Source organism: Euprymna scolopes, chromosome 11 (assembly GCF_053919585.1).
Source record: "Euprymna scolopes isolate OS-2025 chromosome 11, ASM5391958v1, whole genome shotgun sequence".
Taxonomy (NCBI): Eukaryota; Metazoa; Mollusca; class Cephalopoda; order Sepiida; family Sepiolidae; genus Euprymna; species Euprymna scolopes.
The window spans coordinates 2,431,446-2,457,685 of record NC_136492.1 but is presented as its reverse complement, the minus strand read 5'-3'; the positions used below and the strand labels follow the sequence as shown (position 1 = coordinate 2,457,685).

General features: G+C 34.1%; 1 protein-coding gene across 2 annotated transcripts in view; it reads left to right on the top strand.

Moving 5' to 3' along the window:
• Positions 1-26,240, top strand: part of LOC145287723 (adenylate kinase 9-like) — a 307,372-nt gene that overhangs the window by 140,306 nt on the left and 140,826 nt on the right. For both annotated transcript variants that reach the window (XM_080135474.1, XM_080135475.1), the window contains exons 14-17: positions 3,943-4,138; positions 6,706-6,885; positions 10,910-10,989; positions 23,927-24,094. In XM_080135474.1, coding sequence (XP_079991600.1) covers positions 3,943-4,138; positions 6,706-6,885; positions 10,910-10,989; positions 23,927-24,094 — 624 coding nt within the window. The remainder of the gene's footprint in view (positions 1-3,942; positions 4,139-6,705; positions 6,886-10,909; positions 10,990-23,926; positions 24,095-26,240) is intronic.

The following is a 26,240-nucleotide window of genomic DNA, read 5'->3' as shown; positions in this document are numbered from 1 at the left end:
GCGTGACGTCATGTTGACGTATGATCAAATGAAGTAGTCTAGCTTGTTTAGGTCGGGGGAAGAAGAGGGGGAAGTGAGAGTAGGGTACAAAGTCGTAGTACTCCTTCTGAAGCTAAACCTGGGTCTCTTTGGACTTGTGGGCTGGCGCTACACCTAAGATCTGCCAGCGACCACCTGATTACACCAGGGGATCACCACACTCTTTAGTATATCCAAGTACAATTTGGTGTTGACTTTTAAACCAGCGCCTCCGCGTAGAAGTTGTTGTTGTTGTTCTTTGGTCGAGGGGTCAGCGTTGATCGTCTTTGGCGTTGACTCATCGACAATCGTCCACCGGTCTGCCTTCGCCGTCTGCAACGTGGGTACCAGACAGCTCGAGTTCCTCCAGTGAAGTGACCATACACTGCCCCACCCCACGCTCATCTCAATTTCTTATCTTATTTTAATTACCCAGGATCGGCAATGGCTACCGCCATCCCGTTCTGTTCTGTACCTAGTAACCCAGCCAAGTACTTACGGTCTGTTAACTCTTTCAGACCAGAGTCCTATCCTAATATTGTCACAACACCAGGGGATCACCACACTCTTTAGTATATCCAAGTACAATTTGGTGTTGACTTTTAAACCGACTTTGAAGATCTCAGGTGACATGATGTGGCCCTCACTTGAAAGCACACCAACGACCATAACCGTGGCTGGAAACTTTGTTCATACAAAAGAATAATTTCTTGAAAAATTTTGTGGAATAATATATCATTGTTCTATACTAAGCTATCAGCGTTCTTTGCTGTGAACGCTCTTTCTTGAAACTGATAACTAGTAAAATTAATTTAATAATTGTTTCATGCTCTGACTTTTACGTTTTTTTTTTTTTAAATCTTTGGTTTTCTTTGACGACTGTAATATGTCTTTCCCACAGAAGAGACGTTGCGAGCCTGTCTCTTCTCTGTTGTTATTTTCATGGCAAGTACTCGACTGAACCCCAATCTATGGTACCCTCCTTGTCAAACTTTGACCAAAAAAAAAAACACTCAACTAGCTACAACCACTATATACAATTTCCCCCACTCTCTATCTGTGTCTAAATGTAAATACAGATTCCATGAACAAAGCTTCTTTCTCAGAACAGCCCGCCCGTGGAACACTGTTCTGCTTCCTGGTTCAATACAACTTCTCTGATGATGACTGTAACGAGCACTGTAATATGGTAACGAGCACTGTAATATGGTAACAAGCACTGTAATATGGTAACGAGCACTGTAATATGGTAACGAGCACTGTAATATGGTAATGAGCACTATAATATGGTAACAAGCACTGTAATATGGTAACGAGCACTGTAATATGGTAACGAGCACTGTAATATGGTAACGAGCACTGTAATATGGTAACGAGCACTGTAATATGGTAACGAGCACTGTAATATGGTAACGAGCACTGTAATATGGTAACAAGCACTGTAATATGGTAACAAGCACTGTAATATGGTAACGAGCACTGTAATATGGTAACGAGCACTGTAATATGGTAACGAGCACTGTAATATGGTAACGAGCACTGTAATATGGTAACGAGCACTGTAATATGGTAACGAGCACTGTAATATGGTAACGAGCACTGTAATATGGTAACGATCACTGTAATATGGTAACGAGCACTGTAATATGGTAACAAGCACTGTAATATGGTAACGAGCACTGTAATATGGTAACGATCACTGTAATATGGTAACGAGCACTGTAATATGGTAACGAGCACTGTAATATGGTAACGATCACTGTAATATGGTAACGATCACTGTAATATGGTAACGAGCACTGTAATATGGTAACGAGCACTGTAATATGGTAACGATCACTGTAATATGGTAACGAGCACTGTAATATGGTAACGAGCACTGTAATATGGTAACGAGCACTGTAATAAGGTGAAAGTCTTGGACTAATAACAGCCGTCTAAAATTAGAATTTTGATTAGAATTCTATGAAAATAAATGTTTTGAGCATCGTTTTCTGAAATTATGAAGGTTAACAGATTATGAACGGCCAACGAAAGGAGGGGCACATCTTACGACCACCTCGTAGTTGCTACGTCACTGTCGAGGGTAAATAATTGAAATACCTGATAATTTTAAAATAATAATTTCTTTGCAGATTGTGTCATCTCTAAGAAAGTAATACAAAGCTTCAGTCTATGATCCCCCCCTGCCAAACTTTCACAGAAAACACTCGATTAGCTACAGCCATTATCAACAATTTCTCCCACTGCTATCTGTACTTAAATATGAACACAAATTCCATGAACAAAGGTTCTTTCCTATAACTACCTGTAGAACTCTGTTCCGCTGGTCTGCTTTCCAGCTGACTACAATATGAACACAAATTCCATGAACAAAGGTTCTTTCCTATAACTACCTGTAGAACTCTGTTCCGCTGGTCTGCTTTCCAGCTGACTACAATATGGTTGTCTTCAAATCCAATGTAAACAAGTTCTTGTTGAGCTGTCTCCTTAAATAATGAAAGGATACCCAGTTTCCATCACTAACGATTAGTGTGCTCTTGTCTCTGTAACCACTGTACACTTTTTTTTTTTTTTTTTTACACGTTGGTCACCCCTTATCAAGGCCCGGAAGCCACTCAGGGATAAGGGTTATTGCAAGTACCTTACGTTAGTGTGGAGATTTGATGAAGCGTTTACTTAAGGGGGCGGTTCATTAGGAATTTGTTAACGTTGGACTTGAAAACATCCAAGTTGTAGTCAGGTGGGAAGCAGGCAGACGAAACAGAGTTCCATAGGCGTGCAGTTCTAAGAAAGAAGCTTTGTTCATGGAATTCACGTTTTGATTTAGGCACAGATAAAGAGTGGGGGAAATTTTTCACAGTGGTTTCAGCTAGACGGGTGTTTTTCGTGAAAGATTGGCGATGGGGGACCAGAGATTGGAGTTCAGACGAGCACCTGCCATGGAAATAACGATAAAACAAGGATAGGCTCGCAATGTCTCTTCTGTGGGAGAGAGGTTGCAGGGTAGAGAAAAGGGCATCCCCCCACTCATTAACCCTTATCCTCAAGTGGCCTTCAGACCTTGATAAGTAGAATTTTCAGCCTTGTATTCACAGTTGTAGATACTTAAATACTTTGTGCTTGCTTGTATCGTGTATCTTGAAAAAGTGTTGTTGTGCTTTTAAATGTTGTAAGAAGAACGAGAAGGCTTGGAAACAGTGAACTGTAGTAACAGAAAATACAGAAACGTATATAAAGAAAGACATACTGATGATGAAGTGTATCTTCGAAATATATTTTTAAATTTCAATATAAATTTCAAACAAAATAAATATTTGCTTATTTTGTAAGAATGCATTGTTTTGGCTTCAAACGTATCTAATACATAGTTTCTTATATTGGTTAAGTCGGACTCCGCTCAACTGAAAGGACAAAGAAAGGTTACGATCCACTCCCACTGAGTCTCAGGTCCAGACTGCTCGATAGCAGAAACTGGTTACCGGAAGTGACGTCAGGAATAGTCTATCGTCAGAATCTGTGGGGGTGCCACTCCAACAAGCCTGTATAAATTTTAAGAAAAAATACCGATCCATACATTCGCTTGTGTTCTATTTTCTTTGCTTTATCCTCTAATTTTTTTTGCCTGTACATTTGAATAGATTGTCATCCTCTAGATATATTTCACGCGTAACATTATCGTAATGCCTACAAATTCTCATCTATCGCTTAAAAATAATTTTCTTTATAAAAGTAAAACTACTTTATCAATTTAAATGATTTTTGATGGACGCTATTTTTTTTTCATCACGAGTATGTACACCATTAAGATTTTTTCTTTATTTTTATTTTTTCATAGAGAGGCGTTCTATACAAGCACCAACTATTTATTTGTGTTCATTGATTAAATTAAAAAAAAAAATTATCTGCGTTTATTTGACTCAGAATTAAATCCAATATTGAAAACGGAAGTTGAAGAAACCATAGCAACCATTGATGACGGTCATCCCGAAGTTTGTGAATTGATTGGAGAATTGATGAAAACGCGAGGAAAGCCAAACATTACGATGTCGGCTGAAGAACAGTTTAATATTCTACAAGAATGCGTTTCCAAAACCGAACAAGAAAACCAACTCAACAAGTAAGCCAACAATTCAACAATGTTTTTTTATTTTTTTGATGTTTCTGAATTTTTGAGATGAGGATTGGTTATTCGTATTATTTGGATTCTTCGAACTACTGTTCTCATCTTGAGTGTCATTTTCACAATGTTTCATCATGGCTGACAGAACAAGAACACAGTACTCTTATGAAGTAAATAAAGATTTCTGCTCGAAATTCCGTCCAAATTCCTAAGTTCGACAGAAACATTCCTGAGTTCGACAAGATACACCTGAAGAAGGTTGGAGGTTACATCGACCAAAACGTTGTGAAAATAAGACTCAAGATGAGAACAGTAGTCTGATTAATCCAAATAATACGAATGTTTTTTTGTTTTAAAAATTTGTTTACTTTCAATTAAGCATTTTTTTTTCCGTACAGTACACCACCCTCATCTGTTCTTTAAGCATTAGCTTCTTAACCTTGTAGCGACCTACGCTTACACCTCGGCGTTCAAAATCAAAATACGTAAACTTGTGCGTACATCGTCTGCACACGCACTATCCTGAATAAAAACAAATAATTATATTTTGAACCAATAAAAAAATTTGAATTCTGAATTTATTCAAAGTAGTTTTTCTGAGAGCCACCTAAACCCTTTAAAAAGTCAGATCTTTCTTCAATAAACCAGTGGAACCCAGTTGACCTGAGTCGATGGATCGGTGTCTCTGGGCGCTCCTCTATTGGGTGCTCATCTATGCAACATCTCTCCTCCCACAGACACACATACAAACATTAGCAAACACACAGACACACAGGCACACACAACTCATTGATTCATTATCGTCTGCCAATCTGTTTAAACCTTATTCATTGAAATATTTCCAGTCTTTATTACTGAACTTCTTTTCTGATACAAAATCAAATGAGCATTGACTCTTATAAACAATTTTCAATGAATTATAATTTATGTACATATTTTTGTGATGTTTTTTGACTGCATATTGAAAGGTGTTGTTATAGAACATAGTAATGTTTACAAAACAAATTTGAACATAATAAATCCTGGGCAATGATGGGTCAGGGCAGCTAATATTTATAAAAAAATGTGTATGTGTGTTGGTCTAATGGATACAATGACGGACTATGGAATTGCCGAATTCAAATCTCTGAATTGTCCCATTGTGTTCAATCATGCTCTAATACTATTAGGAAAGGCATGAAACTGACAATTTCCCCTGTCGCCCAGCAATTGTAATTCATAATTGTATCGTCCGCAATAAAGTCTACATAAAAGTAACATTTATTTCATAACAAGTAATAGTTTATTAATAAAATGTCTTTTTGCAAAACGAATATGCAAATATTATGAAGTTTTATGATATTCACTTGCTGGCTAGATGCGGCATGTCTTTAATAGAAAAACTCTGTCATGGCATGACTGATTGTTTCACTTCACGGCGATTGGAATAGAAATTTTCCAAGAAGATTAGCACATTTTAACGGATACCCTGGGCTTTTTACCGATTTCATTATTGAGAGGCTGTCTAATTGGTAGTGATAGCTAGGCAGATTCAAACAGTAGTGATTGCCAGGAACCATAACTCATGCTTCAGGCATTCAAGTACTTGTGATAGCCAGAGAGAGTCTCTACATTTGCCCATGCGTCGAGTATTGTTGCCATATCTGGACTGGTGCTTCTACCACAATTCTTTTCCTCTTGGATAGGGTTAAAAAAATGGTCTTCTATCTAATATATCCCACTTTGTCAACTAAACTCCAACCTCTGTCCCATCACTGCAATATTGCATCTCTGTGCCTGTTTTACAAATATTTTAACGGAATGTACTCTGATGAACTCGTTACACTTGTGCCCCCTCGATGTACATATCCCTGACAAACCCGCTTAGCAACAAAATCACACCCCTTCACTGTTGAGGTCTTTAAATACCAGAAAGTTTTCTACTCTAATAACTTCTTCCTCAAACAGCTACACTTTGGAATTCCCTTCCCGTTACCTGTTTCCCTGGCTGTACTGATATGCAGAAGTTCAAATGTAATGTAAACCAACATCTTAATCTTTCTTAGGCATGGTCTCAATTAGTAGCCCCTTACGTCCAAGTGGCAATATTTGTTGTTTGGGGTGAACATGAGTAGGAAAAAAAAATCATGCTATACAGGGGGAAAGACTCTTACTTTATTTATTCATGTAGTAATAATTGCCAGGGGAAATAACTCATGCTTTACTTATTCAAGTAATAGTGATGGCATGAAAAGATAACTTATACTTCCTTCATCCAACTAGTAGTGATAGCTATGGGGAAATAATTCATGCTTTACTTATTCAAATAGTAGTGATTGCAAGGACAGATAACTCATGCTTTAATTATTCAAGTAGCCATACTTGCAGGGGAAGATAACCTATAATTGATTGTTTGGTTATTAAAGTAACAGGGATTTCAAGGGGGGATAACTCATGTTTTAATGCTTAAAGTAATGCTAATCACAGGGGGAGGTAACCCTTGCCTTACATTATGCAAGTAGTATTGAGGGGAGGTAACTCAGGCTTTGTTCATTTATTTATGGATGTTTATTTTCTTTTCATAGAAATGGTGGATGGATCTTGGATGGTTTTCCATTTAACTCTGACGTCTGGCAAGCGTGTGCAGACAAAAACTGGCTTCCAGATAACCTCATTTGCCTTGTAGACGAATCCAGGGACTACGATTGGTTGATGAAGGATTGGCTGAAATATCAGCCAGACACGGAATCCGAAGTGACAACTCCGTAAGAAAATTTTTTTTTTAATGTGTTTGAAAAGATTTAGACTTTTAATATGTAGCCAAAGACCGCTTGTGAATTTCATACTCCTATAAAATTTCCTCCTTTGGAAGAAGGCAGTTGAACCCAAATTAGGGTTAGTGTTACAGTTTCATTTTCGTTTTTCAATATGTTATAACAATTTTATGTTCGTATATTATCAGCCTGCACTGCAATCACTACAGATGCAATGCAAAAAAATTTTTTTTTTTAAATTTCATCCGATGTTGTTGTAGCAAAACATAAAAGTTGGAGTAAGATACACTTTCTTGACTTCTAGGTAATGATTAAAGTGTAGTATCTGATTTGTCCAAAAATGGTTTAACAATATCGTTGTATGGTATCATTCATTTCGTATGAATCTGATGTTTTTATTGTTGGCATTGGTTTCCCTGATATATTTCTAGTTAGAATTCTTTCTAGAAAGATATTGGCTTCTAATAAGAGGAACTATATGAAAGCTACCTATGTGAAAGTGTTTCTGTGGAACGCACCAGATTCGAACTTGGCACATGCAGGTTGCCAGTCCATGCTGTTAACTACTTAGTCACCATCACCTCCTTAGTGCTGTTGGTGTTTTGTCAAACTTGAAGTAAAATAGTTGGTTCTGATTATGACCTTAAAAAACATACAGAGGCCCCATCTGAGGGCTACGATCATGTAATCCCTACAGTCACCTACCTTGAAAATGCTGCTGTCAAATCTGACATAGTTATATGGAATAAGTCAGAGAGAGTTTCAACCTTGATTGAAGTGAGTGTTCCTAACGATGGAGGTCTGAACAGAGCTGAAAGAGAGAAACAGACCAAATATCAAGGTCTCATGTATGATATGAAAAGAAACTGGAATCTTAGGAAGATATCAATCATACCAGTTATTGTAGGTGCCACAGGGCTTATGAAGAAGAACCTAAAGTCCTACCTAACTAATATTTCTGGTGAACCAAGTGCAAAAGAGATCCAGACAATTGCACTTAAGGGAACAACAAGGATACTAAAAAAGAGCTCTCGGTTGGTTTCAATAAAAATTAGGACAATGTTGGCAGCTGGTTTGGCTGCCCCATACCCAGCATTATAATCTTCAAAGGAAGAAAATTAAAAAAAAAAAATTTAAAAAAAAAAGGGTGTGGGAAATATGGAGTGGATTCTAGTGTTGGCATTGGTTTCCCTGATATATTTCTAGTTACAATCTTTCCTCTCTCGCTTTTATTTTTAAATGCTCAAGACAAGACATGAAGCCACTTGATGTAAGGAGTTAACAAGAATGAAACTTGATTATCATAAAGACAGGAGATGCTTATTGATTTTAGTCTTGAAAAAACCAAGGTTGTAGGTAGAAGGAAAACAGTGAGCAGGAAAGGAATTCCACAACCTTGCAGTTCTTGGAATGAAGCTACTGGAATGTTGCGACAATACTTCATGCATGGGCAAATAGTGGCTTTGTAGAGTTACAGGATATTGTCAGGTGTGAGTATCTTCTAGCACGATAGAGGGAACCCACCTTCTTTGCAGCAAAATGTATTTGTTCCAGTTCATATCGCCTGTGAATGTTAAGCCGAGGAATTTGAAAGAAGAATTTTCAGGTAGGGTATTATTTCTTAACCTTTGGATAATGATCAAAGTATAGTATATGTTTTCTTCAAAGATGGTACAATAATATTATTGAGTATCATTCATTTCATATCAATCCGATGATTCTAATATTGGCATTGGTTTCCCTGATATATTTCTACAGGGTGGAACAATTAAAATTGTCGTCATAAAAAACAACAATACAGCTTTACTTTAAAACTTTTATTGAAAAAATCAATTCAGATAACTTGATTTTGTAGTAGAGCTGACATCTATTCAGTGTAGCTGCCTTCAATCACTATATCGATATGGATCTGGAACTGGCAGCGTGCCTTTTCCACAAGCGCCAGCGGGAGCTCGGCAAATATTCAGCAATAAGGCTGGCTTTGGTATTGTGAGAGGTCATGTTGGTGATGTTCTTGACATATGACCAAACAAAGTAATCCAGTGAGTACAGGGCGGGGGAGTCAGTGAGAGAAGGGTGCAAAGTCGTAGCACTCCTTCTGAAGCCAAGCTTAGGTCTCTTTGGACATGAGGGCTGACGAAAATTAGAATTTAATTCATCACTTAGAATTTAATTCATCACTTAGAAGTAGAATTTAATTAATCACTTAGAATTTAATTCATGACTTAGAAATTAGAATTTAATTCATTACTTAGAATTAGAATTTAATTTATCACTTAGAATTAGAATTTTAATTTATCACTTAGAATTAGAATTTAATTCATCACTTAGAAGTAGAATTTGATTAATCACTTAGAATTTAATTCCTCACTTAGAGGTACAATTTAATTCATCACTTAGAATTAGAATTTAATTAATCACTTAGAATTTAATTCATCACTGAGAAATTAGAATTTAATTCATCACTTAGAGGTAGAATTTAATTCATCACTTAGAATTAGAATTTTAATTCATCACTTAGAGGTAGAATTTAATTTATCACTTAGAATTAGAATTTAATTCATCACTTAGAATTAGAATTTTAATTCATCACTTAGAGGTAGAATTTAATTTATCACTTAGAATTAGAATTTAATTCATCACTTAGAAGTAGAATTTAATTCATCACTTCGAATTAGAATTTAATTAATCACTTAGAATTAGAATTTTAATTAATCACTTAGAATTTAATTCATCGCTGAGAAATTAGAATTTAATTAATCACTTAGAAGTAGAATTTAATTCATCACTTAGAATTAGAATTTTAATTCATCACTTAGAGGTAGAATTTAATTCATCACTTAGAATTAGAATTTTAATTCATCACTTAGGAGTAGAATTTAATTTATCACTTAGAATTAGAATTTTAATTCATCACTGAGAAATTAGAATTTAATTCATCACTTAGAAGTAGAATTTAATTCATCACTTAGAATTAGAATTTTAATTCATCACTTAGAGGTAGAATTTAATTTATCACTTAGAATTAGAATTTAAGTAATCACTTAGAATTTAATTCATCACTTAGAAGTAGAATTTAATTCATCACTTCGAATTAGAATTTTATTAATCACTTAGAATTAGAATTTTAATTAATCACTTAGAATTTAATTCATCGCTGAGAAATTAGAATTTATTTTATCACTTAGAAGTAGAATTTAATCCATCACTTAGAATTAGAATTTTATTTCATCACTTAGATGTAGAATTTAATTTATCACTAAGAATTAGAATTTAATTCATCACTTAGAAGTAGAATTTAATTTATCACTTAGAATTAGAATTTTAATTAATCACTTAGAATTTAATTAATCATTGAGAAATTAGAATTTAATTAATCACTTAGAAGTAGAATTTAATTCATCACTTCGAATTAGAATTTTAATTCATCACTTAGAGGTAGAATTTAATTTATCACTTAGATGTAGAATTTAATTCATTACTTAGAATTAGAATTTTAATTCATCACTTAGAGGTAGAATTTAATTTATCACTTAGAATTAGAATTTAATTAATCACTTAGAATTTAATTCATCACTTAGAGGTAGAATTTAATTCATCACTTAGAAGTAGAATTTAATTCATCACTTAGAATTAGAATTTAATTTATCACTTAGAATTAGAATTTTAATTCATCACTTAGAGGTAGAATTTTAATTCATCACTTAGAATTAGAGTTTAATTTATCACTTAGAATTTAATTCATCACTTAGAAATTAGAATTTAATTCATCACTTAGAAGTAGAATTTAATTTATCACTTAGAATTAGAATTTTAATTCATCACTTAGAATTAGAGTTTGATTTATCACTTAGAATTTAATTAATCACTTAGAAGTAGAATTTTAATTAATCACTTAGAATTTAATTCATCACTGAGAATTAGAATTTAATTTATCACTTAGAATTAGAATTTAAAATTGAAAAATAATAATTTTTTAAATCTTGTGGATTGATGATTTTTATGTTAATTGCAGAGAAATTGAGAAAGTTGAAAAAATTGAAGAAGTTGAAAAAGTTGAAAAAGTTGAAGGAACTGTGGAAACTGAACTTACTGGTAAGTACAAAAACATGAACTATTTGAATCTTTACTGTTTCAGAATATATATATATATATATATATATATATATATATATATATATATATATATATATATATATATATATATATATATATATATATAAAGGAGATTAGAATAATAGTCTAAAGAGCTAAGTGTATTTTAATGTAATAGTGAAATTACTAGTTTAATTAAAATACAGGAAATGCTCGTTGTAATTTAGATATATAATAAGCTCGATAGTTAAATGTCCTAGAGCTAATTCAATATTAAGTAATGTGATTTATAATTTAAAAATTTAAAAAAATTTTAAAAATTTAAAAATCAAAATTTAATTAAATTAAAAATCAAATTAAATTTAAAAAAAAAAAAATATATATATATATATATATATATATATATATATATATATCAGGAGGGATATTTGGTGAAAAACAGTGAAAAAAGTGCTCAATACGTTAGTAGAGCTAAATATGTTTTTATTATTTCAACCTCGGGAATTTTTACTTAAATCATTACAAGTTGTTTCAATAAACAGTACAATAAATAATCCTGCAGATAATCTAAGCCAAATAATTTTTGGCTTAAATCGTCTGACGACATCGATAATTTATTGTTCTGTTTATTGAAACAACTTGTAATGATTTAAGTAAAAATTCCCGAGGTGGAAATAATGAAGACATATATATATATATATATATATATATATATATATATATATATATATATATATAATATAAAGCTGAACGTCTGTGTATGTGTCTGGTCACGAATAGGCTCCTATATGGTTGACTATTACAGAAAACTGATTACATATAATGATAGAAGATGTATCGAGACACAGAAATGTGTATGTTTGATCTGGCAGAGCGGTTGTTCATTAAAAATGTGGGATCTGCGTTCGCGCCTGGTCCACAAAGTATTGAAATAAAAAATTAAAGAAAAAAAAACGTTTACAAGTGTTTTTGATATAGATGTACATAAGAATACTTTGATAAGTATGTTTTAACTTAAATAGGGATGATATAATAAAATTGTGGGGTCTGCGTTCGTGCCTGGCCTCCATGGAATGGAAATAGGCACAAACTTTAATAAAGACTTTTCATATCTATCTGCATAAGTATACTTTGATAATTATGTTTCAGTTTGAAGAAATATGGTATAATAAAATTATGGGGTGTTTGTTCACGCCTGACCTCCATAGAATGGAAATATGTTACAAAGTTTAACAAGGTTTTTTAATATAGATCCACAGAATATTGTGATAAGTGTTTCAGTGTGAACAGGTATGGTATAAATTATGGGGTTTAACTATTTTATTTTTACTTTCATCATATTTTGCTTTGGTTTTGATACCCCCAATTTCGAAGCTATCTCTTTACAACCCTTCCTTTTCATAACCTATCATACTTTCATAAATCAGAGTCCATTTTCTGTAAGCTGTTTTTGAACCCAGTCAACGACGGGTACTTTTGCTAGCATATATATATATATATATATATATATATATATATATATATATATATATATATATATATATATATATATATATATATTAAGGGGATTAGAACAACAGTCTAAAGAGCGGAGTTTATTTTAATGTATTAGTAAATGCATTAATACAATTAAAAAAAAGTGCTCGTTGTAATGTAGATATATAATAATAGGCATAGATATCCTAGAGCTATTTTAATATTGAGTAAAATGATTCGTAATTTATAATTAAAAATCGGTTTCAAAAGGAAGAACAAACAAAATCAATAAATTGTACAATCGTTTCGGAAACGATGTTTTTATTGAGATAGATAATATATCTTGTTATATTCCTAAATACTTAGGAAATAAAGACAAACGTGAGTTACACCGAGTGGTATGTGTAATGGGGTTTATTTATAATACAGAAACGTAAGGCTGCTCGCCTAAGGTAAATAGAAGTACATAGTAACAAGTATGGGGAAGAAAGTCTGATAATCAACACGTAAGACTATCCGTCTTACTGCGACTGCTTGTCTGCCGCTGTCTGCCCAACAGTCCAATATATATATACAGTTTGTAACCGGTGTATAGCCAGTTATGTTCCTTCACAACACCTCCCCCTGAAGCTGAAATCTTCCTGATTTTAGCTTAAATACCTCTTCCTTTTAGGGTCAGGGCTTAATCTCCTGGTAACTTTTCTCTTTCTTGCGCTTTTCCTTCTGGTCAGCGTTACCCGGGGTAAAGGTTTCTGTCCAGCCCGTATGGTCGGTTCAGGCGAAATATTCATTGTTTGCGGTACACACGCTGGTTTTGGTATATCAAAAATATCGCACAATGTTTCCATTGGTGTCTCTTCCACATTTGGAGACAGTCTGGGACGTATTTGATTTCTGTGTCTTTTGCAGACAAAACTTAATCCTTGGATGGTATAGACCATGCTCCCAATCCTTTTTTTGATAATACCTTCAACCCACTGATTTCGTCCATTTTGAAAATTTTTGAAATATACATTTTCACCTGGGGAGAAGCACTTGGTATTAAGGTTTTCTTTTTTGAAAACTTTCTTTTTCTCTGGTAGCAGCCTATCGAAGACAGATCTTATCTTTCTTGCAAACATTAGCTCAGCCGGGGAAGAATTGACATTATTATTAGGATTTGGTGTCACCCTGTAAATTGCTAAAAATGTTTGAATACATTGTTCGTCTGTGTCCGTAGTAAGATTTTTCTTAAGTGCCCTTTTAAACGTATCTACAAATTTTTCGGCCACCCCATTCGATCGTGGATGGTACACAGGTGTTGTCATATGTAGAATATTTAGTGAGTCACAGAATTCTTTGAATTCATGAGCAGTAAATGCTGTTCCATTATCGCTCACTAAGGTTTTTGGCACTCCAAAACGGCTAAAAATTTCATTAAGCGCACTCACAGTGTTTTTTGCTGTTGGATGTCTAAACTTAAATATTTCTGGCCATTTTGAAAAAGAATCTACAATAATCAAGTAAAAATAACCATTTATAGGTCCCGCATAATCAATATGCAGACGTGACCAGGGTAGGTCCGTCTTTGGCCATGGCGTCGTTTTTACTGGAGGATCTCGAGCTGCTAATTGACATCCTCTGCATGTCTTGACACATTTTTCAACTTCCTTGTCCATACCAGGCCAGTACACATATCCTCTCATAAGGGATTTCATTCTCGAAATGCCCGGATGACCTGTATGAAATTCCTTCAGAATTTTCCTCTGTAACGTTAGTGGAATTACGATCCTCTCACCATACATGAGCACATCTTCACAGATGGAAAAAGGCGTTGTTTGATCTACCTTTTTATTTTTTTTTATCCATCCCAATTGATTTTTCATTTTCTTAATGAAAATGTCATTTACTGCCTCTTTTTTTATTTTTTCGAAAGTTACCGGAAGTTCACGTATCATATTACACATTGAACTTGTACATTCACTTTCGTCTTTAAGCGCAGCAATTACCGTTTCTTCGAAACTTTCGCTTCTTTTAGGGATCAACCGTGATAATGCATCTGCGTGTCCTAACTTTTTTGAGGATACATGTTCCATCTTAAACTGATAGTTTAAGAGGGTTACAGCCCATCGCTGTAATCGATTCGCAGTATGTGTGGGAATGCCTTTCTTTGATCCAAATATGGTAAGTAGGGGTTTATGGTCGGTTTGCAAAATAAAAGATCGTCCATGGAGAAATCGATTGTACTTTGTAATTCCAAATATTATCGACAGCGCCTCTTTTTCAATTTAGCTGTAATTTTTCTCCGCTGCAACCAACGTTCTTGAAGCATGGGCGATAGCTTTTGTCCTACCATCCTCATACTTGTGAAGTAATACAGCGCCAACACCGTAATCACTGGCGTCCGTTGCTAGTATTAGTTCCTTTTCTGGATTGAAATGTGCCAATGCTAAGTCTGACAGTAGACATCTTTTGATATTTTGGAAAGCAGATTCACATTCCTTATTCCAGTTCCATTTAACACCCTTTTTCAGTAACTCGTTAAGAGGAGCTCTTAAATTATGTATGTTAGGGATGTAAATTGCATAGTATTGAACTAATCCCAAAAACGATTTTAATTTTGTCACTGAATCTGGAGCAGGCATCTTTTCAATTGCTTCAGTCCTTTGTGGATCCGGTCTTCGACCCTCTTTGTCGATTATTTGACCTAGATATTTAATTTTTTTCATAAAAAAATCGCATTTTTCTGGGCTCAATTTAAAACCAAATTCCTGTATTCTTTTGAATACTTCTTTTACATGCTTTTTATGATCTTGCAAATTTTCACTTTTAATTAGGATATCGTCAAGGTAGGCCATTGAAAATTCCAACCCTGCCAGCATCGTGTCCATAATTTGCTGGAAAATAGCAGGAGCAACCTTTAATCCAAAAGGAAGCCTCTTTAGCTTAAAAATGCCCTTATGAGTATTTATGCCTAAGTATTTGGAGCATTCATCGCTGATCTTAATTTGCAAGTAAGCATCTGAGAGGTCTATCTTAGAAAAAATTTTTCCTCCGTTAAGCTTAGAGAACAGATCTTCTGCGGACGGAAGGGGATAATTATGGTCCAATAGACAGTCATTTAAACCCGTTGAAAAATCTCCACAGACCCTTATTCTGTTATTTTTTTTCTTTACATACACGGTTGGACTTGCCCAATCTGTGTGGTTAACTTTTTCAATGACTTCCAGTTGTTGAAGTCTATCCAACTCTTTTTCGATTGCGTCCATCGCTGAAAAAGGCACATTCCTTTTAGGTTTGAATACTGGAGTGGCATTTTTCTTTAATTCAAATTTTGCCTCTGTCTTAATACAGAGTCCTAGTCCTTCGGCAAAAACATTGGGAAATTCAGTTTTCAAATCCTTCAGGAAGTCTTCCCTTTGGTTTGCTTTTTCTGCAGTTAAAACGTTACAAAACGAATTTATGGGTTTCTCCCATAAATTAAACAGGACAATCCAATCTACCCCAAACAGGCATGTATTCTTTCCTGGTACGACGTACACTTTGGATTTATGAGTCTGGTTAACGAATGTCACTTTGCATTTTAATTCTCCCTTGAACTCTAATCTTTTGCCGCACACACTTCTCGCCGTCTTTCTGGTTTTCGTTAATTCAGGTCGACCTATCCTTTTCCATATATCTTCATTTATAATACTAATATCTGCACCGCTATCCAGAAGCAATGTAACCAGATGTCCATTTATCCGAACATCAACATATTTCCGTCTTTCGCAGCTTTTTTCTTTATTCATGCGAAGCGTATTTACATTATCGGTCCCTTGTCTTTTCTTCTGGGCACAGTATGTTCCCTTGTGACCTCTGAGACCACATTCATAACATATTTTGTTCCTAAACCAGCAGGTCTTATTGTTGTGTCTTAAACTACCACAACATTTACACTTTAGCTTTGGGTCTTTAAGGATCCTGTGTTCTTGGAACCTGGACTTTCTTGTGGTCCCTTGCCTTTTTACTTGCTGCACCTTAAAAATATTTTTCTCTTCAATGCGAGTGTTGTCTTTCTTTATGTTAATCAGACGTTGACACTCTTCAGTGACTTTTTGCAATGTTATGTTAGGATCCGCCTCCATAATTGTTAGGATCCGTGAACGTATATCTTTGTCCCTTGGTGCTGTGAGACCTTGTACAAAGATTAAACATTTAAATTGGTCTGCGGAAATTTCATTCAATTTAAATGATTCGCATAAACAGTTCACAGTGCAAGCATATTCTAGATAGTCTTCAGCTTCTGCCTTCTGAATGTTCAAACATTTGTATCTAGAGTGAAATAGGCTATCCCTTTTATCAAATATTTTCGACAAGGTACTAATTGTTTCCTCGAACGAAACCTCCTCCGGTTTTTTTGGTAGAATTAGATTTGCATACTTGGTGTTTTCATCAGTACCCAGTTTTTGTAGTAGCAGGGTAACTTTTTCCTCATCGGTCCAGTCTAAACATCTTTTCGTAAAAATTGTTTCGTATCTTCTGTAGTATGCAGGGAAAGTAACACCAGTATCCGGGGAGTAACGAAATTCCGTTAGTGAATTTGAAATACCCTCGGCAGAAAAATTAGTCTTCTTCCCGGTCGACGTTAGAATTAGCTTTTCTAAATTCTTTTGCTGTGTCGACATTTGTCGTTGTAGTATGTTTGTTTGTTCTTGTTGTGCCTCTAAAGTTTTTTGTGTTCTTTCTTGTTGTTGTTGCAGCTGTTGCTGTAGCTGTTGTTGTTGAATTTGTTGTTGTTGTTGTTGTTGCGCTAAAAATTGTTGAGTCATTTTTGTCTGTTCCTGGATGCTAAGGGCTAGAGCCTTAGTTAACTCTGCTAATTGTTCCATGTTAGCTTCTAGTACAAAAATGTCTTTTCGAATTCTACACAATAATTCCAAAGAAAAATCGTAAATTTACGTATATCGTAAATTAGTAGCAATATGCAGACACAACACGTTTCAACAAAGTTCATCCATAGTAATTCAACAGGCTTTGTAAAATAATTCTTTTTTTTTTTTTTTTTTTTTTTCAACAACGTAAGTTCATACACAAAATATTTCTTACTTCCCACGACAAATAGTTCCAATTATTTATATAAAGGCAATAACAAACAATTAATTTTCCAAAAAAAAAAAAAATATATGGCTGCCGTTCCCACGTGGCATAAAATGGTACAATAGTCGTTGTATTTATATTTTTTCTTTCAAAACTCGTAATCCTTTAGTGTAGTTTCGAATTCAACTTGCGACCATTTTTTTTTTTTTTTTTTTTTTTTTTTACTTGTCAAAATAAATATAAATTCCACTTTACCTTGAACATGTTTCTATAATTTCTTGTGAGTTCTTTACGAAGAAAAATCCGTACTTTTCGCTACTTTAGGTAGGAAAAATTTTTAAATTCATTGACGCACGTGGTCAAAAATCCTTGTGTAGTTTGTTTTTTTCGTAAAACAAAAAATCCTTGCATTGTACACAGTCCTTGGTACGGTAATTTATCTCTGTTAAGAGAAAGAACATCCTTTCGTCGCCATTGTTATATTCCTAAATACTTAGGAAATAAAGACAAACGTGAGTTACACCGAGTGGTATGTGTAATGGGGTTTATTTATAATACAGAAACGTAAGGCTGCTCGCCTAAGGTAAATAGAAGTACATAGTAACAAGTATGGGGAAGAAAGTCTGATAATCAACACGTAAGACTATCCGTCTTACTGCGACTGCTTGTCTGCCGCTGTCTGCCCAACAGTCCAATATATATATACAGTTTGTAACCGGTGTATAGCCAGTTATGTTCCTTCACAACATATCTTGAACAATAATTTTATCATTTGATTATATATATATATATATATATATATATATATATATATATATGGTGTTCCAAAATTCTTAGGCACATTTGGACATTAAATATCTCAAGAAGTATTAAGGATAAGGATGTGAAAAGAAAAAAAAAAGTCAGTAACCTCATATATAAAAAAAATTAATGCATTCAACTTTAAAATGGCACCACTTTCATATTACTGCTATTCATAGTTAAGCAGATATGAAGACTTGAATCTGTCCAAGACTTCAGGAATATTTCGTACTTGTAAAACGGGCACAGAGATGCAACACTGCGGCGATGGGACAGGGGTTGGAGCTTAGTTGACAGAACGGAACCTATTGGATTCGAAGCACGTTTTGAACCCTGTCAAATAGGGAGAGACTAATAGTGAATGGACCAGTCCAAATTTGGTAACATGCATGAACGTATGATGACTTTGTAGTCATATAGGATACTTTCTAGTGTGAATAAATTTTTAACACGGTAAATGAAACCCACTGTTGCGATTATGGATTATCTCCCTTGATAACCCAAGACTATAAAAGCTGCAATGTCCTCAATATACATGGTGTTCAATAATTAACGTTACAAGGTGTTTTTTTTTTAAAAACTCAATGCATTTAACTTTAATCTTACTAACATTCATAGTTAAGCAGATATGAAGACTTGAAATGTGCCCAAGACATTTGGAACAGCATATATATATATATATATATATAGTAATTTATAAAATATATATGGCGATTAAGCTACACTGAATATTCTGCGTTTCATCCAACTATAGGATTCGTCAGGCTTATGCGCATAAGCCTGAAGAGTCCTATAGTGGATGAAACGCAGAATATTCAGTGTAGCTTAATCGCCATATATATTTTATAAATTACTAACTAGCTCTACCTACGTATTGAGCACTTTTGAAGTAAATACTTAAAGTTTACGCATAAATCTATACTTTCGTATATTAAATTTATGCGAATAAATGAAGTAGGTATATATATATATATATATATATATATATATATATAACTACTTAATTTACTCAGATAATATGCGTAAACTTTAAGTATTTACTTCAAAAGTGCTCAATACGTAGATAGAACTAGTTAGTAAGTTATAAAATGTATATGGCGATTAAACTACACTGAATATTCCACGTTTCATCCACTCTAGGACTCTTCAGGCTTATGCGCGAATTCTGTGGTTGTTTGTCGTTTTTATACGCGCAGAATTTGCGCATAAGCCTGAAGAGTCCTAAAGTGGATGAAACGCAGAATATTCAGTGTAGCTTAATCACGATATACATTTTATAACTTACTATATATATATATATATATATATATATATATATATAATAGGACAACAAGAAATGAAGACACAAAACTATATATTTTGTGGAATTGAATTTCTCTTTTCCTCTTACACATTAAGATATATATATATATATATATATATATATATATATATTAAGAGGAAAAGGTTGTAAAAAAATCAAGGATAAAAAGTGCTCAATACGTTAGTAGAGCCAAATATGTTTTTTTATTATTAGAAACTCAAGTGTATTAACTTAATTCATTATAAATTGTTTCAATAAAAATTATCCGCCCATATCGTCAGATGATTGAATTTAAAATAAAAATAAAAAGGAAAGATAGTTTTTTTTGTGATTACATATGGATATTAAAAGCAAGAGAATGCAGAGGAGGGAAAGAAAAGGAAAAAAAAGGGGGAAAGAAAAGAGGGGAGAAAGGCAATAAAAAATAAATTAAAAAAAAGATGAGGCAAGAAAGGGCTGGGGAAAGAAGAAGAAAAGAAAAAAAAGAAAAAAGAGGAAGGGAGACAGATGAGTGAGCGTGTCCAAAACTGTTTGTCGACTCCTGAACAACGATATACGCAGGTCACAAATCCGAAACAGTTCAAAAGCGGGCATCACCTATATCTATATATCCATTAAGTGAAATTGTCTGTATGTATGTGTTTGTGTGTGTAAATTTCCCTACCAAACTTCTCTGCCATTTTACAGTCTACAGACTCGAGATTTGACATAAGGGTTATTGAGATTTAGGAAAATCGTTTTAATCAATTTTCGACCAGAAATTTGGCTGTCAAGGAGTCAACGTTCAACTATTTGACCTTTGAAAACTCTACCAAACTCCTCCGCCAATTTTGGATCTAAACACTTGAAATTTTAGATGTAGGTTACTTGGACATGGATTAAACTTTTTGATTTGATTTGAATCCCAAACAATAAATGTTAAGGGGTCAAAATTGAGGTAAAAGTTAAAAGAAATATTGACCTTTGCGGTCTCTACCAAATTACTCAGCCAATTTCTGGTCTAAACATTTGAAATTTTACATAAAGTGTATTCAGACAGGGCAGGATTTTTAATCGGTTTTTGGCCGAAAATTTGGCTGCCAAGGGGTCAGAGTTAAAAAGATTTGATCTTTGTAGTCTCTAGCAAACTATTCAGCCAATTTTGGGTTTAAACATTTGAAATTTGACATAAAGGGTATTCAGACATAAGGCAAGCTTTTTAATCCGTTTTTGAGCGAAAATTTGTCTGCAAGAGGTTAAAGTTGAAAGAGTTGACCTTTGCAGACTTTACTAAACTCCTCCTCTAATTTTGGGTCTAAACACGTGAAATTTTAGATGTAGGTTACCTGAACATGAGTCAAATTTTGTTGCCAAGAGGTGAAAGTTGAAAGAGTTGACCTCTGTCGACTCTACCAAACTCTTCCGCCAATTTTTGGGTTTGAACATTTTAGATGTAGGTTACCTGGACATGAGTCAAACTTTTTAATATATATATATACATATGCACAAAAAGTTATGAACAGTACATAGGGCCCGAGCAGAGCTGGGCTGAACTGCTAGTATATATATATAAAGCAAATTTATATAAACATCAGAAAAAGCCAATGCAGGTTAATCTACATTTCAATGGCGCTAATCGTTTACTCAGGGGTTTATATCTCAGGAGGTCAAGACTGACTAAAAATGATAACATATGTGTGTGTGTGTGTGTGTGTGTACTGTTTATGTGCATATATATATATATATATATATATATATATATATATATTAAAAGGTTTGACTCATGTCCAGGTAATCTAAGTGTTTAGACCCAAATTGGCGAAGGAGTTTGGAAGAGTCTGCAAAAGTCAACTTTTTCAACTTTCACGTCTTCGCAGCCAAATTTTCGCCCAAAAACTGATTAAAAAAGTTGCTGCATGTCTGAATACCCTTTATGTAAAATTTCAAATGTTTAGGCCCAAAATTGGTTGAATAGTTTGTTAGAGACCGCAAAGAACAACTCTTTTGAACTTTGACCCCTTAGCAGCCAAATTTAGGCCAAAAACCGATTAAAAAGCTTGCCCTATGTCTGAATAAACTTTATGTAAAATTTCAAGTCTTTAGACCAAAAATTGGCTGAGTAATTTGGTAGAGACCGCAGAGGAAAAATTTTTTAAACTTTGATCCCAATTTTGACCCCTTAACATTTATTTTAGGCTCAAATCAAATCAAAATGCTTGATCCACGTCCAAGTAACCTACACCTAAAAATTTCAAGTGTTTAGACCCAAAATTGGCGGAGGAGTTTGGTAGAGTTTTCAAAGGTAAAATCGTTGAACGTTGACCCCTTGACAGCCAAATTTCTGGCCGAAAACCTATTAAAAAGATATTCCCAAATCTCAATACCCCTTAGGTCAAATCTCGAGTCTGTAGACTGAAAATTGGCAGAGTAGTTTGGTAGGGAAATGTACTCACACAGACAGACAATTTCACCTTTATAGATATAAGACTGATCGTAAAACGGCGTTCGTATCACTGTCTTTCATTTTCCTTCGTTTTTCTTATTTTTTTCTATTTTCCCATGCAAAAAAACAAAACAAAAACAAAACAAAAAGCTCTGCGGGTTCTGTCCGGCTGTTTAATTCACTAAATGTGGAAGGAAGAGGGGGTGGATATTTGACAAATATATTAGGGTGAAAATCACTTTTGCTAATAACCTTTTAATGTTTTATTTTATTTTTTATTTCATCTTATTTTTTTCTTTTATTCTTTTATTTTTTTTGTATATTAGACTTCGATTTAATCAGTGTTAGTCAGTCTTGAACCCCTGAGGAGATAATTTGTTTTTATTACATTTTCACCCCCAAACAAGGCACATTGCCACTTTGATGTAGGGGGCTACTATCAGGGACATAAGCTACAGGGGTACTATGTAGGGAGTTGGACAGCAAGATGTCTGTCTGTGTATATTTCCCTACACAATAACTCTGTCAATTTTAAGTCTACAGACTCAAAAATTGATATACAGGGTAGTGAGATTTGGAAAAATCTTTGTAATCGGTTTTCGGCCAGAAATTTGGCTGTTAAGGGGTCAAAGTTCAACGATTTGACCTTTGAGAACTCTACCAAACTCCTTCGACAATTTTGGGTCTAAACACTTGAAATTTTAGATATAGGTTCCGTGGACGTGAATCTAACTTAATAAGTTAATTTGAGCCCAAAACAATAAATGTTAAGGGGTCATAATAGGGGTCAAAATTTAAAAAAATGTTTTACCTCTGCGGTCTCTACCAAATTACTCAGACAATTTCTAGTCTAAACATTTGAAATTTTACATAAAGGATATTCAGATATAGGACAAGCTTTTTAATCGGTTTGGGTCGAAAATTTGAGCTACAAATATATAAATCTATGTATGTATGTTTGCATGTCTGCCTAAAACTTTTGACAGAGGCGACGGATTTTACCAATATCAGTATCGTTTTGAAGCTCAACCCTTCAGATGACAAATACCGAAAAATTGGCTAAAAACATTAATTTCTTCACCCTCAACTGTGCACTTTTCTACAGGAAGGGGTCGATTGTCTAGCCTTAATTCAAACCTACGTCACTTTCTGGTTTGACGGTTGTCGTAACAGCAAAGACGGCACGTTTTTTTCATGGTCTTTTCCTCCTTCACAGAACAGGTTCGAGCCTGCCTTCCTACTACAACTTTTTTTTTTTTTTTTGCTCAACACACACCGCCAACCACCCGGGCAACGCCGGGCACACATGCTAGTATATATATGAGAGAAAGAAAATTAAAACTGTAAGTTGAACTTTACAATTAAAATTTATTGTTCGACTGAATACTTCAAAAATTAATTTACACAGTCCTTATTCCATGGAGTTTAAAAAATGCTGTTCTTGCTATTCTTCTCATCAGAGGACAGAAAGAAATCAGCAAATTATATTTGTTGGAGTATTCAGTCGAACAATAAATTTTGATCATAAATTCCAACTTACAGTTTTAATTTTCTTTCTCTTATAATAAGCTCTACTCTCTATTGCATATTGAGCTTTTTTATTTGGTTGGAATTGGTATTTATATTAGATTGAAGTTTACCATTGCGTACATCAGGTAAACACTACACCCTTTTGATTTCATTACTTATATATATATATATATATATATATATATATATATATAGGGTGTCTAAAAAGTCACTGAAGTAATAATAATAGTGATTAATGGTAAAATGATAAAGATTTTCAACCATTCAGTGACTTTTTGAACACCTTGTAATATCGTATTAATATATAGATTAAATTGCATTAGCGAAACGTTTTTGTTCTGTTTTAGTTGAAAAGTCTGGCGTAGATAATGTTGAAGGAGAGGAAGGGGAAGAAACGACGCCGAAGGAGGAGGAATTACAACCGACGGAAGCGACCAGCAAATTATTAGTAGAAGAAGGAAGTGGAGAAGTTGCGAAAGAATCACCGCAACAAATCGAACCAACCGAAACAGCAGGTAAAAGAAAAAAAAAAGAAAAAAAAAAAAACATTTCATTTTATATAAATTTGTTGAATCTTATGATTTTATTATTTGTATTGAACTATGTAGCACAATATTACTTTCTGAATATTTATTTGTTGAATCTAAAATAGTACTTGTTACTACTAATCTAATGTTTTGATAAGCTTCTGGGATTGACGTTTACTCTTGACCTGAAATGGAACACGTACATCAAGTCTGTTGCCGGGTCGCTGGAAAAATGGTGGGATCCTTCTACCACTCCAGAAGATATCTCACTACTGATGCAATTCTCTATCTATATAAAAGCCAAGCGCATTCAAGGATGGAGTACTGTTGCCATATCTGGACAGGAGCTGCAAAAAACAGCCTATCCTGCCTTGATAGAATACAAAATAGACTTTGTGGCTTAGTTGTGGCTTTTCTCTTCCCTGCAGCCTCTCTCCCACAGAAGAGACGTTGCGAGCCTGTCTTTGTTTTATTGTTACTTCCATGGCAAGTGCTCGTCTGAGCTACAATCTCTGGTCCCGTCTAGCTGTAACCACTGTCAAAAATTTTCCCCACTCTTTAACTGTGCCAAAACTAAAACGTAGATTCCATGAACAAAGCTTCTTTCTTAGAAGTGCATGCCAGTGGAACTCTGTTCCGTCTGGCTGTTTCCCACCTGACTACAACTTGGATGTCTTCAAGTCCAACATAAACAAATTCCTGATGAATCGCACCCTTAAGTAAGATATTTTATCAAATCTCTAATACTAACGGTTACTACGATACTATCCCATTGATAAGTGGTGACTTCCATGTAAAAAGAAAAAAAAAAATCTACATAGGGTTAAAATTTTGTTGTCGAACTCGGGAATCTTTCTTGTTCTGGTCGACTACAAAAATACAATTGCAAAAGTCTTAGGACATCTACCCACTCATGGGAGCATGCTGTTATTAAAAATTTTGTGCAGATTCCTAATGTCGATATAATGATTCTCGAGTTTGACAGAAAGATTTCAGAGTTCAACAAGATACACTGGAAAAAGGTCAGAGGTTACATCGACGAAAGCATTGTGCAAATAACACTCAAGATGAGAATAGTAGTCCAAAGAATCCAAATAATACAAATATGAATTATAAAAAATATTTTTTGAAAGTATGCAACAATAATAAAAGTGCAAATATATATACACTTACACACATACGCACACAGGCATACGTACGCATGCACACATGTACATAGGCACACATGCAGAGAGACTTATCTAAGCACACGTAGTTACCTCCCTTAGACCATTTTCTTTACCTAAGTCAGATATTACGTCACACTAATACAGCAGTCATTATCACTTCTATGTACACACTCTAAGCGTAACACAACGAAATTGGAAATTAAAAGACGTTTCAATTATACCAGTCATCATAGGAGCAACTGGGCTTATGATAAAGAACTTTAAAAAGTACATAACAAGCATACCCGGTGAACCAAGTGCAAGTGAAATACAAACGATTGCACTGAAAGGGACGGCTAGAATCCTGAAAAGATCTCTTGGTTGGACTCACTAAAATAGGGGTAAATGTCAGACATCTGGTTGGATGTCCCATCCCCTAGAAGAAAAAGTTTAAGAAAAATGAAAAAAAAAGATACAAAAATTAATCATGCTACAATAACTCCTGACAATGTTTAATATTCATCACAACTCGTATCCTGGAAATTGATTTGACAGTCAGTCTGCGACACTGACTTCCGCAAATAAAGAACTAAGTTCTTCATCGAGAAATAAAATCAGTGAAAATGTTACGTAAAAAAAGGGAATATTTGAAAAAAAAAACAGGGAAAAATACATTGTCTGTCAAGAGGTGCTGTACTGAAGTCGTAAATTAAAGATTGTCTCTTACAATGTGATTTTATTATTTGTATTGAACTATGTAGCACAATATTACTTTCTGAATATTTATTAGTACTTATTATGAAGCGACAATAATTCCTAACAATACTTAATATTCATCACAACTTGTATTCTGGAAATTGATTTGACAGCCAGTCTGTGACACTGACTTCCGGAAATAAATAAATAAAACAGACAAAAGAAAGCCTCGCCGAACAGATGTGCACATTTTCTTTATTTTCTCTCCTGAAAAAGAGATATTACTCTCG